At 35.9% G+C, this 14,541-nt stretch overlaps 1 protein-coding gene across 2 annotated transcripts in view; it reads right to left on the bottom strand.

Annotated features, from left to right (window-relative positions):
* The window catches only part of ATG2B (autophagy related 2B), a 71,000-nt gene that overhangs the window by 37,529 nt on the left and 18,930 nt on the right, over positions 1–14,541 (bottom strand). The window contains exons 7-16 of one of the 2 annotated variants that reach the window (XM_041759817.1): positions 11,276–11,372; positions 10,850–11,035; positions 9,697–9,851; positions 9,501–9,606; positions 8,582–8,843; positions 6,669–6,819; positions 5,823–5,915; positions 5,466–5,654; positions 3,248–3,521; positions 1,799–1,901 (exon numbers count right to left, since the gene is read on the bottom strand). In XM_041759817.1, coding sequence (XP_041615751.1) covers positions 1,799–1,901; positions 3,248–3,521; positions 5,466–5,654; positions 5,823–5,915; positions 6,669–6,819; positions 8,582–8,843; positions 9,501–9,606; positions 9,697–9,851; positions 10,850–11,035; positions 11,276–11,372 — 1,616 coding nt within the window. The remainder of the gene's footprint in view (positions 1–1,798; positions 1,902–3,247; positions 3,522–5,465; positions 5,655–5,822; positions 5,916–6,668; positions 6,820–8,581; positions 8,844–9,500; positions 9,607–9,696; positions 9,852–10,849; positions 11,036–11,275; positions 11,373–14,541) is intronic. The other variant, XM_041759818.1, reaches the window with a different exon arrangement.

Below are 14,541 nucleotides of genomic sequence, written 5' to 3'. Positions count from 1 at the left end.
CACAGCTGTAACTTTTCCGCACTCTACTACAAAGACCACTGATGATAGGATTCAGCTTCTCCACAAAATCTAGTTATGTCTCATGTAACCACTTCTGAGTGTACTCCAAACTTGAAAATGTTGAATGGATGAAACAAATAAAGGAAGGGCATCACCACTGCATACTTGGCTAACTGAAAATCTGATCTTGTGACAAAAGGACAAAAGGTTATCTTTCAATTTCATTAACAGCTGGCAAATTTTGCCTAAGAATTCTATTTGTTTTCATGAAACCAAACCCTTCTGGGGTCTGTTCTGCTATTAAAGAAGATCTGCACACCTAAGAGACCTTGTATCATAGAAATTGTTCAAGTAGAAAAGACAGACGGATAAGAGATTAACTGCAACAACAAAGTAGCATTTTCCTTCAGGAATTTCAGTAACAAAAAGGCTTGTTGGTGCACTGAAGCTACAAACCACAAGTAAAGGAATTCTGGGCCCCTGCTATCCTACTACTACCCGCACATCAGGAGCAAAGGCTTTGCTGTCTCCTTCCCAACACCATTGTGAGAAGCCTGGTGCCCTCAAACCAAACAGCTGTGAGGCATCTGTAACGGGTTATTCCCCTAAGTAGACGGTACATAATGGTTCCCATTTTGAACGATCATGACTGCTTCCTGATTTATGGACACCCTAATGCAAACTGTGCTACAAAATTAACTCCAGTAGATCCATTTCTTATGATGAAAACCCATGTACTAAACCGCTCATTATCAGGCATGTACTGGTCACACCTAAGAGCCTGCTAGGTCTGATACACAGGGGTGGATGTAAAAAAGGCCGGAGGGAAAATAGCACCCCCCCCCCCAAAAAAAGTCACTTTAATTCTCAGTTGTCAAATATTGTTTTCAATGTACAAAAAAAAAAAAAAAAATCATTATTTCAAGTGAACAAAGTCCTTTTAAATATATCCAAGCCTACTATCAAGCTATTAGTTTAATTAATGTTTTAATATACAATGAGTAATTAAATATGTTAATGAACAATAATCTATAATGAATAATTACTTTATTAATTCTAAGAAATCCTGAAGCAGTGGTTCTTAACATCCACCTGCACATCAGATCACCTGGTGTAATTTTTAGACTATCCTGATGCCGGCTCTATCCCAAAATCTCAGGGTGGGGCCAGTAAATCAGAATTTTGTAAAAGCTCCCCACATCTGAAAAAGTGTCCTAAAGCAATCACAGACTATAAAATTCATTTGACAACTAATCAAATGGTGCCATATAACTCTTCCACTGTAGCACTGAACTATTTTTTTTTAAATGGTTAATGATCCTTTTGTCCCTCTAATTAAACAAGGTAACTTTGGACCAGGGAATACATTTTATACTTTCATCTCTCACAATATAGACAGACATCTTTCATATGTTAGTACACTTAATATGGATTTTTGAATTTAATTTGTCCATCTTTCTCTGCCTTCTCTCATCAGGGCTGAATATTTTTAGTTTAAATTAATAGCCAAAATGTCAAAAGTACTACAGCAGGGGCACTTGGGTGGTACAATCAGTTAAGCATGCTACTCTTGGTTTAGGCTCAGGTCATGACCTCAGGGTCCTGAGATGGAGCCCCATGTGGGGCTCCACACTCAGCTCAGAGTCTGCTTATGATTCGCTCTCCCCATCTCCTTCTGCACCTCCTCCCACCCACACGTTCTCTCTCAAAATTAATAAAAAAATAATAAAGTACCACAGCAATTTATTTTTGCAAGGATAATCTCATTAAAATCTATCATGTATACCTGCTTACTCACCGTGGCCAGTCAAAGTCATCGGATGATGCTGTATCTCCATCTACTCCACTAGACACATGGAAAAACTTAATAGATGGTTCTCCTCTATCTTCCTGGAATGATCCTAATAAAACAAGACTGGTTAACTAAACTACATTTCTTCTCAAGTGCTGAAAGAAAAGATAGTTTCCTCCTTACATAATAAGCAAAGATCTTCTACATCTGGGACACAGTGTAATAATACTAAGTTGTATAGCACTTATTCCTTTGTTCCTATTTCTTGGGTACATATGGGGAGATAGCATATAAAGATGATGTTTTCTGTTCAAACTCAAATTCTTAGGTACCAAGTTTAATCTATAAGGTACATCATCATAACATAAATAGAGCAGCTGTCACTTGCTGCCACTGAATAGTTATTCTACATAGAAGTTTATGCAGTTAATCTAGGAACACACAGATAATAACTCTATTTCTTAAATGTTTTGTACCAAGCACTGTAAAAATTACTTCCATTCACAAAAATTGAATGCATGGTTTTTCAGTCCATTTTACAAAGAATGACTTTCCTCCAGAATAATAGTTTTTTCCCCACTATAGATAAGATCAGAACCCTTAACGGCTCTTTCATGAAGTCCTAATCAGCAAGTCCATTGTAAATATCTCTGAAGATGTGTAAAACTCAGAACAAAGGAAAAAAAAATGTGCAGCCTATTTCCTGAGATGGAGGAGCAGGATATGGTGACAGGGGGAGGTGTGGTTAGAGGAGGTGTGGTGGCAGAGGTTATGTCGTTTAGGAACCACAGAATAAAGCATCAGAATCTTCTAGGGTTCCTCATAGACTTGGTTCACCCTACATTAATATATATTCTGTTATATGACAAAAGCAAATACAGAAAAACTGTTAAACAGGTTTTACAAAGAAAAGTCGCCAGAGATTAGTCTGATAAGTGACAGTTCAAGTGTGAGACTTAGGTTTGAATCTGATTCTGTCATTTACATGGTCTTAGAAGGTACCTCTTCTTAAGTCTGTGGATTCCCCACTTATAAATTATAAATGATACAAAGAATTGGAAATAATAAGCCTACTATAACCATGATGACGAAAGGAAACCAGGAGAACATAGGAGAAGTGCTCAGCACAGTACCTAACAGATTGGCACTCAAAAAATTCCAGTTACTTTTAGCTATACAAGTCAGTCATGTGGCATTAAAAACGTAAGCTAGAGTACTATAGTACCCCGTAGAAAAGAAGTATTTTAATAAAGTGAATAATCATGCTTAGTAATTTTTTAAAAGTTAATTATAATCACATATTCCTATACAATACTGGAAAAAGGCCATTACTCTTGTTTTCTAACAGTGTCTAATGTTACTATATTGGGGATTGCCGTATGCTTTTTCATGATGTTTGCTTGAGTAGTAGTTGGTGGTTTCTGGTCTAGCTCTTATAGGCATATTCAATCTTACCAACTAGTTCTCTAAAGGTAAGTTCCAATTTAATTTGCTCTGGGGTTGATCCTCCTATAAATTCAGTCTTAAATTCTAGGTCTGTGAATGCTAAATGAAGCATCTCCTTCTGAAGTGACTTCTTAAACCATGGTCCTCTTTCTTGATCTGACCGAAGATCAGGTATTGGGAAGCGAATAGAAAGGTTTAAAGCTGGTGTGGCAACTTGTACGGATATCCGACAATTTGCAGGATTATGTGAATCATCCAGAAATACTTCAGTGAAAGCCTTGTGCTAAAACACAAATCAAAAATATGCCAGAATATCAAAGTAAAGAAACATAAATGATATTAGTATTGAACATTACAATATATATAATCACTACTTCCTCATTCAGTATAATGTACTAAAATACAATTCAAATTACCTACTACCATATTAATTTAGTGTAATGAAATTTTATAATGCAGTAGCAGCTACTGACAAAACTTCAAATAACCGGCAAAAGTTAAACCAAATAAATCAAAATCAATCAAAACAAACACTGAACTAAAATGAAGACACAGGTGCTAGAGATGTATAAACATATTACTATAGACTAAAAGACAATAGCATGTACATTAGGTTATCAGTAAATCCAATAGAGTTAAAAATCAATTCAGCATTCAATTTGAAGGATTTATCTACCAATATGCTACTTTAAAGACTTGGTGTGAAATAAGATTATGCCAAATGCAAGGTCCATCTCTGACTTAACTTTGTATTTCCAGGACTAAGCCTAGAGCCTGGCACAGCATAAGTTCTAAATATTCACCAAATGACTCACTCTGAGCTCCCAAAGGCTATGAGTCCATCAAATGGCTCTTAAAAACCAAGACACATATGCACCCTCTGCTCAAAAGAACATGCCCTTCAGATAAAAGTCATTTATGTTTTGTTTTTCCCTAAAATGTGCTGAAGCTTATAAGGCTTTAGCCCAGAGAACACTGCAGGTATTAACACTCCTCCACTCTATGAATCAGCGTCTAACCTCCTGGATTTAGGAGTACCCCTCTTCCCCTAGACTGGGATTTTTAGCACTATTCTTTTTCTCCCCTATTGGACTCTGTAATACTAACCCCTACCTCAGCAAGAAATTAAACCATCATCCCAGTACATCAATGGCTAATAGCAAATATGCATACTAGTCCCAGAGAACTTGAAATAACTAGTAATTGGTGGCAACAAAAAATAAAGAATGCTGATTTAACGTAAATATCCACCACTAATTAAGGAACAAACAAGTAAGTAGAAAAACAGTGAATCTCCCTTTTCTTTTTAACCGAAGGGGTCAAAGAGCCCCCAAATTCCAGCCCAGAATTTCTAACAGATTTCTTGCAAATCTAACTTATTTGAAATGCTTAGAAAAAAAAAAAAAAAACACCATGCACCAGACAGAACTAAGTATAAGTTACCTAATGTGATGCTTGGTAACAATGCCATAAATTATGTTCCCACTTTCAAAAGTGTACTTTACATTATCTGGACTACATTTTATAGGCAGATCAGGTTGTTTACTAAATGTGTGAATAAATTTTGGGCAGATATTACAATTGCAGTTTATAAAATTCAGAAAACACAGAGAGGGAAAGGAAATCTCATTCTACACTTTAACATAATCAAAGCTACCAACTGGTGTATTTCTACCCATTCTTTTTCAATACTTCAATTTCTTTTTAAGATTTTATTGTTTAAGAGAGGGAGAGAGAGGAAGGGAGGGAGAGAGAGAGAGAAAGACAGAGAGAGCGAGCATGGGGGTGGAGGGGGGAGAAGCAGATGGAGAGGGAAAGGCAGACTTCCTACTAAGCAGGGAACCCAATGTGAAGCTCCAACCCAGGACCCTGGGATCATGACCTGAGCCAAAGGTATGCACTTAACCAACTGAACCAGCCAGGTGCCCCTATACCTCAATTTTATTTACACAGCTGTGATAAAAATTTAGAGTAGTATGTTTCACTTTTTCTCTTAATACTCCTTCATGAGCTTTCCTCATGTTGCTTCACCATTTTTATAACTATCATTTAAAATGGCCACATAAAATTTCACTTGATATATTAGCAAAACTTACTCAGCTAGTCTATGATCTAGACATAAGTTTCTCCATAACCTATTAAGAACACTTAAGCTCAGAAATGATTCCAATAAGCCCATTAGTTAGCTATAATTAGGATTAGTATTTGTAACATTCTGAATACTTACCAGACTAATATGTTTATTGTATGAAGTATACATGTGAGATGCCATCATCTCTACTGTGGTAAGCTTTTGTGGTTGGAGCAAGGAATTTAACCTGTCCACAATACTGATATCCAGCTCACAAAACACAGGATTCAACTTAATTTGTAATTCTGCCTTCTGAGGAACAGAACTAAGTCTTGCTTGATTGCCCTTTAAAAGCAAAAAAAAAAAAAAAAGGAAAACATTAACATGATCACTAAGAGTACTACAAAATTAAGTGAAAACTAGGAATATGACTAAATAAAAACTGTATAACTATGACAAAATACGTATCAAATGAAAATTTACAGGTGGTAATCACACAATATGGCTTCTTACCTGGGGTCCTTTATTCTCAGAATGCTTATAATGAAGCTGAAGACACACAGGTGGATGGGAATCAGTTCGTTCCTTGGAATGGAACATTAAAAGCTTACAAAGACAAAAATAAATGTAAGATTTTAAACTATAACTCATCACATGAATTAATAGAGGGGCTAATAGTCGAAAGACCTTTTCAAAGCCAGGAAAGCTGATTTTACATTTCATTTTGGTCACTTACAAACCATGTCAATCTTAAGTTAATTTCTGTGATTCTTAGTATCTCAACTGCAGAATGTGCATGAGAATTCAAGTAAATTAATGCCCAAGAAACTACTTTGAAAATAAAATAATGAACAAGGGCAAAGTAACAGCAATATAGGTTATCTTGATAACTTTGGAAAGTTTCTCTAGCACACACTTTTAGAATTGGAAAAAAAAAATTAGACTAATAAATGAACAAAAGACATTTTGCTTGTCTTAAACAGTGCAGTATTTAACAGACTTCTTCTAAAATTAATAGTGCTTGGAAAATCAGTGAAATGAAGTCATCTATTCCATAACCTATCTGCCACTCTAAAACAAGTCAACTCTAAAAATTCTACCAGACTCTTAGAATGACCTTGAATGCCACTTTAAAATGTTTCAACAAAATACAAATGTGTGTGCACGCATGTGAGCGTGCACGCACACACACTTCCTATGACTTTCTCTTTTTTTTTTTTTTTTAAGAAAAATCACTGCTGTTAATATAACTCTTTAAAAGCAAAGCCGAAAAAAAAATAAATAAATAAAATAAAATAAAAAAAAAGCAAAGCCGATTTAAAGAAAAATCCTAAAGGAAAAATATCTAGTATAATTTACCTCTGTGTAGTGAGGAGGAACAGAATGAAAATCCGTGGGAAATAGGCACTCCAAAAGTTCCATTTGCCCGATGGACATGTCAGTACTAAAATATCGGGAAGCTGATCTTTGTCTTTGTTCATAGGACACTTTGATGCCAGTACCTATAAATCTATTACAAAAAAATGAAGCATTTAAGAGAACTCATTTTTTCTAGGTTAACCAATGTCAAAGAATAGTACACAAGTGTTAATAGCACAATTGTCCACCTATTCTGACAAGTTCAAGTTGTTAGTAATAACTAATATTCCAAAGAGTATTAACCAGAAAGACTGCTTCAAATTTCCCACTCCCTGACATAAGACAGCAGCTCTGTTGATAAGAAATTATCCAGGATATATGTATTTCCCAATACTGCCCTCCCTTGACATTTTAAAATTTACACTGCAGTGGACAAAAATCTTTCAAATCTGTAAAATATATGTAATAGATTCTTAACATTTTAAAACCTTCAATCATTGGATCCCAAGTGAAGTTGTCCTCCTGTTTTTGCTGTTTTTGTTATATTTTCTACTAGCAGACATTTGAAACCTTGTCAAAAATGTTTTTACATTTTAATTATAAATACTACAGTCCACAGGACGCCTAGGTGGCTCAGTCCGTTAAGCATCTGCCTTTGGTTCAGGTCATGATCCCAGGGTCCTGGGATTGAGCACCAAGCACATTAGGCTGTTTGCTCAGCAGATTCCCTCTCCTCCCTCTACTTCTGCCTACCACTCCCCCTGCTTGTGTTCTCTCTCTCTAGGTCAAATAAATAAAATCTTTAAAAGAAAAAAATTTTTAATAAGGTAAATACTATGATCCTAACCTGTACAGTTTCTTTAGCTACATATAAAAACTACCCTGTATACTAATTTTAATACTTCAAAAAACAATAAAAGGCCAAAACTGTTTTATCAAAATATTAATTTACTTTTTATATTTTTTATATATGCCTAAACCACTGTATAAAATATGATCAATCACTTTCATGTTAAAATTAGCAATGTTTATTAAAAAAAAAAAATCTTAAAAAAATATTGTTAATTCATGAGAGACACACAGAGAAGGCAGACACATAGGCAGAGGAGAAGCAGACTCCCTGCAGGGAGCCTGATGTGGGACCTGACCCCAGAATTCCAGGATCATGCCCTGAGCTAAAGGCAGATGCTCAACCACCAAGCCACCCAAGCGTCCCTACTTATTAACAATATTATATCTTCAAATTTAATTATCTCCTCACCTACCAGGACTCAACTCATGAAAAAGTCTTTGGCTATCTGGACGACTTAACTTTTTTAATAAAATTTTGTTGTTGTTGTTAATTCACTCACAACAGTGAGAGCAAGACCTGAACTGAGATCAAGGGTTGGACATTTAATGGACTAGCCACCCAGGTGCCCCCGGACAGCTTTACTTTTTTAAAGCAGAAGTTGAAAGTACAGCATCCGTGCTTAGGATCAGCCTTGGTGCCGTTCCCCACCTCAAAGACCATGTCACAGGGTTCATGTTGTGCCCACGGCCCCTCTCATTAGCTCACTCCACTCTCCCCGCACCACTGTCATCTCTGCTGAGCAAGTAGTGATAGTAAGAACTATTTTTAGATAGTAAGAACTATTTTTATGATTGTAACGGTGTCAATATTTTAAACGGCAAGATGTGGTCAAAAACACTGGTCATGAGCAGAGAAAACTCCTGATTATCTCAGTGTCCTAGTTTCACGTGCCAACTAACCTAAATTCGAAATGGTAAGCATTTCTGTAGCATTGCAAGAAAACCTTGTTCATTTCCTCATTTACAAATAAAATGTGAATCAGAAAACCAGAGATAGGTAGATACAAAAGTCCACATCTGATTCTTTTTCAAGCATCATTAATAAACATGAGAGAATTTACCGAAGGTGATCGTGTTTGCAAGCTTCCGCAAATACTGCTCGGAGAGACTTAAAATCATCTGCTGAAAATCTTGCTGGGTCAATATTTTCTATGCAGGTAAAGAAAGCTATCGCCAAAGGTGTCAATGGATTGAGGTTGAGTGATGTTTCAGGTGGTGATAAAGGATCGATGTGAAGCACAGAGATGGACAAGGTTCCCACAGCTAGTCTAAAAATAAGTTCAGGCCTGGATTCATCCACTGAAACAGATCTAGATGGGAGAGCTGAAACACATGGGTTAAAATTATGCATATAATTTGATATTTAAAAACAATCCATTATATCAAAATTATAAGACATTTACTCGTACATTAGTTTTAAAAAGCAGGTGATCAATCACACAACAATTTGAAGGATATTTGATATTAGACAAGTAAGATAAACTGTTATCTTTCTACATCTGACATCCAGGATCCTTGATACTTGAAGCATCAAAAAGAAACATATGAACAAAAGTTTTGCATTAATGAAACTATATTGGAAAAGTAGCAGATTAACCAAAAGCTGCTCACCACATTTTCCTCTAAGCCTTGTGTCTATTTCAATTAAATTTTGCAGAGAAGAGACTGGAGGTTCTCTTTCAAGTAGTGTAAACAATGGGACAAACTGCAATAATATGAAACTTACAGTGTACTTTTTACTAAAATTATTTAAATATGTAAAGATTACAACAAATCGGCAACTATTTTAAATTACTTCAGTGAGCTATTAAACCTTGCTTCACATTTTCTTCCTAAACTTTTGTTAAATGGCCCAGATCAAAAAAAATATGGAGAGAAAAGCAGCAGTACAATGGCATTTTCTAGAAACCATTTGTTTTAATTTTTTATTTTCTTAAAATTCCAATGGGAAACTATCAAAAAACGTCTTACACTACTTACAAGTCTTCTGTAAATTTGGTGGGTGAACTAGGTTGGATGGCAAGGTGGACGCTCTTACTGGTTGTTCTTTATGATGATCAAGGAAATCTCCCCACGTTGGCTGAAGCTGTAAACAATTTTTTTAAATCACATGAATAAAGTGTAGAATTTCAGAAGCCACTTTAAAGAATCAAACAAAACTTAAATAATACTTTACCACAGTAGCACTTAATGGAGATCCTGCTGGAGTATTTGTGTATGTACTAGTTAATGATAACTCAAGGTCCATAGTTGGAGGGTCTCCCAGAGGTGGAAGAGAAGAGAGACTATGAGACATGTCCATATCAGCCATGGAGAAGAAAACTTCTTCTTCTAGAGAGAATTAACCTTGTCAATTGTATAATTCACATCTTTTTTTTTTGCACATCTTTAAAGTAAGTTAACATACATTAATATACTTCCTTCAAATTATCTGAAGTAGAGTGATGCCCTAAATTTTACATTACTTCTGAAGGGGTAATCTGTGAGGATCCAAGATATAAAAGGTATAGTAAAAACTCAACCAAATACAAGTTAACAAAAAAGGTTATGCTATCCTATTGGTGAACTTGTTTTTTTCCCTTAAATATAGGATCTGCAGGACTACATGGTGTATTTTTAAGTGTCATATGACAATTTAGAAGTTAAAATCCAATTTTAAAATAGTATAAAGATCTTGTAATCTCTGGTTTCATATGGATACAACTCTTTCTTTAAAAAAAAAAAAAAAAAAACCTGAATATATTATTTCGAATTCTATTTACATTTCACTTCTTTCTGGAGGTTGTTTTACCCTCAAGCAAATGAGGTTTATTATGGCCAAAATTTCTTATAGACTTTAATTTTTTAGTTCTTAATTTATTGAGTTCAACATTCTATACTTCATTATTATTTAAGGTATTAGTGCTTAAAGAGTTTTAGACACCTATAAATGCAAAGTAAACTGGGTAAAGACTGTATACAATTGACAGAAGAAAAGATTTATATTTAATGGCATCTAACCATATATTATACAAGCATGTAAGAATTTGACAAAAATGAATTAATTATCCCTATTTATCTTTTGTGTAAATCTGCATTTTTGTAAATTGTCCTTAGAATAAAATTTTTTTAAAAATCCTGATTTACAAAACATGAGATACATAATCAGAAAGATATTTGTGCCAGTGCCTCCCTGTAATGCTGTGGTTACATCAACTTAGAAATGTTCTTCTGAGAGCATGGAACTTGTTCTTTCATTACTAAACTCCATTTCGCAACAGCCAAATTAAGTTTACTTTGCTCTAGGATGACACTGTAGAAATCTAGTGTCAATTGTTTTAGTTGCTTACCACGGCTAGAAGGTGTACGAGCAGATTCTGTCTCATAAAAACTTTGCTCTGAAGACACACCCACCGAAAGGGAATCTTTTCTCAAATAATACCGGTTTAATTCCATCTGAATTCGATATTCGTCTTCCTGCTGCATCGGTCGGTTTTTTCTATCTTTATTAGCTAACCCTATTTTGCTAGAATTTTCTACAAGTATAGAAAGGAAAGCAAAACAGTAATTAAATTTGGAGTTAATCATCTCTCTCCCAAAACCCACTTGTCCAATACCAACAGCAACTTCGTGCCACAGTTAACGCAGAACTACCACTATTTAATATTAATAAGGGCTATGCAGTAGCTTTAAGCAGCTAGCTAGGAATCACAGAATCTAAAAAGTTTTAAATAATTAAAAACAATAACAATAGAGTTGCCTATTGCCATACTTGCCTGGTCCAGCAATAGCTGCTAACATATCCAAAAGCAAGTGCACCTGCCTTGGTGACAGGAATAGATGAATAGAGTCTATCTGTCCATCAATATCCAACTTCAAAAAAAAAAAAAAAAAAAAAAGCCATTCAGGATAAACACTCTTTAAAACCTCATCACCACAAATCCCAGTATACTTTAATGTACTGAGATGAATACTGATTAGTCTCGGATTCCTTCACCTAAGATTCCCTCCATTAATTCAATCTAAATGAAAAGACTTGAAGGTCACCAAACTGTTATTCTAAGAGGGAAAATCCTCCTGAGAAATTTCACGTTGGCAAGTCCAACGTCTTTTTGTCTGAGTTTTCTGAGTATTTCAGGTATTTGAGGAGGCCCTGTGTCAGTCAGTGGAAGACACTAAAGATAGTAGCACAGAATACATTCCCATCAGGATCTCAAGACCCAACTCATAATCCTCAAAGTGGGATTCAAACCAGAGCAAATAAAGTTGGCTTTCCCAAGTCTGCCCATGGATAAAACTCCCTAGCAGAACATGTGAGGCCCTCCCCTACCAACAGTGTGCCATTGCACATGCCCAGTGTCCCACAAAGCCTACTCTCTGCTGGGCAGGACAGTGCAGGCCACAGCAGAAATGCCCACGAAATGAGCGCCATGTGGACTTCCTTGCTCATTTCCAAATCGTTGTCCACTTATCCTCCTAGAAATAAAAGCTCCAGCAAGTCTCATATCTATTCCTATGGAGTATATATTCTGACAGAATTACTCTATTTTCTACATCACATTCTAACAAGTTGAGTATGCCTACCTTACTTTTCACTCTCCTCCTCTTAGTTCTAATGCTAACACTCCTATTATCCTTATGCTATTTTGCAATTTAAAAAGAATTAATACATTTATATTTGGAAAATGGTATCTTCCTGGTGGGGGGAGAGGGATTTCTTCTGATTGTAAAAACAAAATATTACATGATAATGCCAAGAAGCTTCCTTGACCTGAGAATATAATACATTTTCCAGTAATAATCATCACTATCACCTTTTTCTGAGTGTTGGGGCACTATGTTTTTATTACATTTCCATTTGTTCTAATAAAGTTCCTGTTCTATAGACAAGGACACAGGCTCACAAAGATTTACAACACAAGGCCATCTACAGACCCAGAGCCAGGATTTTAACCTCGGCTGACCCAGATGGGAAGTCCTCATCCTCTCAGGGTATGGCTATCTAGCTGCCCATGGAAGATTTCTTTTATGGGGCCCCTTACTGACGGCTGCCATCCCAGACCATGAATTAGCAAAGAGTTTAGTCTGAGGACAGTGGGAAAATCTCTTTCTGATTAACACACCAAATTTTTTTTTTTAAGATTTTATTTATCTATTCATGAAAGACAGAGAGGCAGAGACACAGGCAGAGGGAGAAGCAGGCTCCCCACAGGGAGCATGATGTGGGACTCGAACCCAGGAGCCCGGAATTATGACCTGAGCCCTATTATGCTCAACCACTGAGCCACCCAGGCATCCCTTAAATGCCAAATTTAAAATCTGATTTTTAATTTCTTAGTATTTAAAACATAATCTCTGACCTTTATTAGGATGAATGATCAAGAGTTTCACTTCTAATGTTCATGAATATTATTTGCACATTCTAAGTTTGGCATACAAAGAACAAAGTACCTATTACTTTCCTCTGGAAATAGAAAAGATAGGACATAACTAAAAAAATGAATTTCAAATTCAATATGACATAGTAACTAAACAAGAGGTCTATAAATTCAGTCCATACAGTTCCTCTATTTTCTTACATCATGCATTCCTGAAAGTATATGCTAAAACTGAACATGTGAACCATCAGGCTGACACATCATTTGGGATAGGTACCATCTCAGAGAACTAAAAAAAAAAAAAAAAATTTTTTTTAAAGATTGATTTATTGAAGAGGGAAAGAGTACATGTGCACACACATGCAAGGGGTGGGGAGGGAGAGGGAGAGAATCTCAAGCAGGCTCCATGCCAAGTGTAGAGCCTGACCCGGGGCTGGATCTCATGACCCTGAGATCATGACCTGGGCTGAGATCAAGAGTCCAACGCTTAACTGACTCAGTCACCCAGGAGCCACTCCCCAAATCTTTCATAACATTTTGATCCCACAGTTAAGATTTGTGGATCTAATGAACCCCAGAGAGACTAAAGATCTAACACCTGAGCATCCCTAACCAATGCCACCTTTAACTACACAGTATTTATGTGATTTACGTTTCTCAAAGCTAGTATCTAGAACTTTTATTTTTCTATTTAGCCTTCATTTTCCTTAAATAAGAACAAAAGGTACTCAAACTCAAGTTACTATACAAATGTTACCATGTAGGCAAAAAATGCCATGCTAGAATTCCAGATGTTCATTTGTCACCTAATACACATATGTCCAAAAGTAACATCTAAAAGGTACTTACACAAATCAACATATAATGTGCAAAAGTTCAGGTTTGTACAAAGATCAAACATACAAAATCTAAAACAGAACTATAAAAGTCACTGCTGTGGTTCTTCCTTCTTAGAGAAATAGCTAATGCATTCCCCAGAGACATGGGTGTGGTTAGGTTCCGAAGGATGTTATTAGCCCATCACGGGATTCCCTGTAGTGTTTAAACATACTTATATGGCTTTCATGTTATTCTATGAACAGGCTTAAGACCTGGTGAAAAGATTTCATACTGCCTGAGGTAGGAGACAGCAGTAAACAAAGGAGAGGGAGTCCTCAGCAAGAGGAAGGTTGGCATTCTGATCACCACCATCCTCTGACTCCAACTATAGCCAGGCATGCCAATCCAAGGATGGATGGCTGGAGATCCTCAATCCTCTGTACTCAGCTGCTCCCTCTTCCAGGTCCCCATAGCAATTTCTATACCCCTTACTATACATTGTGTTAAGGCAAAGATAGTATTCCACTCTTCTCTATATCAGAGCCTGGCATACAGTAGTCCCTCAAACACCTACAGCTAGTTAGCCCAGTGGGTAAACAAATGAAATCCTGATATTTTCTTAAACTACATTTTACAGAGATTATATAAAAAATTAGTTTTCAAAGTGTGAAAATAACACTTCACACAGTTTTAACAGACTAAATATAGGCTTCCTGATTCTCCAGCAGATTATTCAATACTTTTCTGTGAGAAATAAGTGCAGTTGTCTTTACAGTGTCTTCGAAAAGCCATTAAACATGAAAAAATAATACATCTCTTTTCATAAATATTATACAACTATAAAA

The sequence above is a fragment of the Vulpes lagopus genome, chromosome 6 (genome assembly GCF_018345385.1).
Source record: "Vulpes lagopus strain Blue_001 chromosome 6, ASM1834538v1, whole genome shotgun sequence".
Classification (NCBI taxonomy): domain Eukaryota; kingdom Metazoa; phylum Chordata; class Mammalia; order Carnivora; family Canidae; genus Vulpes; species Vulpes lagopus.
This window is presented reverse-complemented; position numbering and strand designations above follow the sequence as displayed.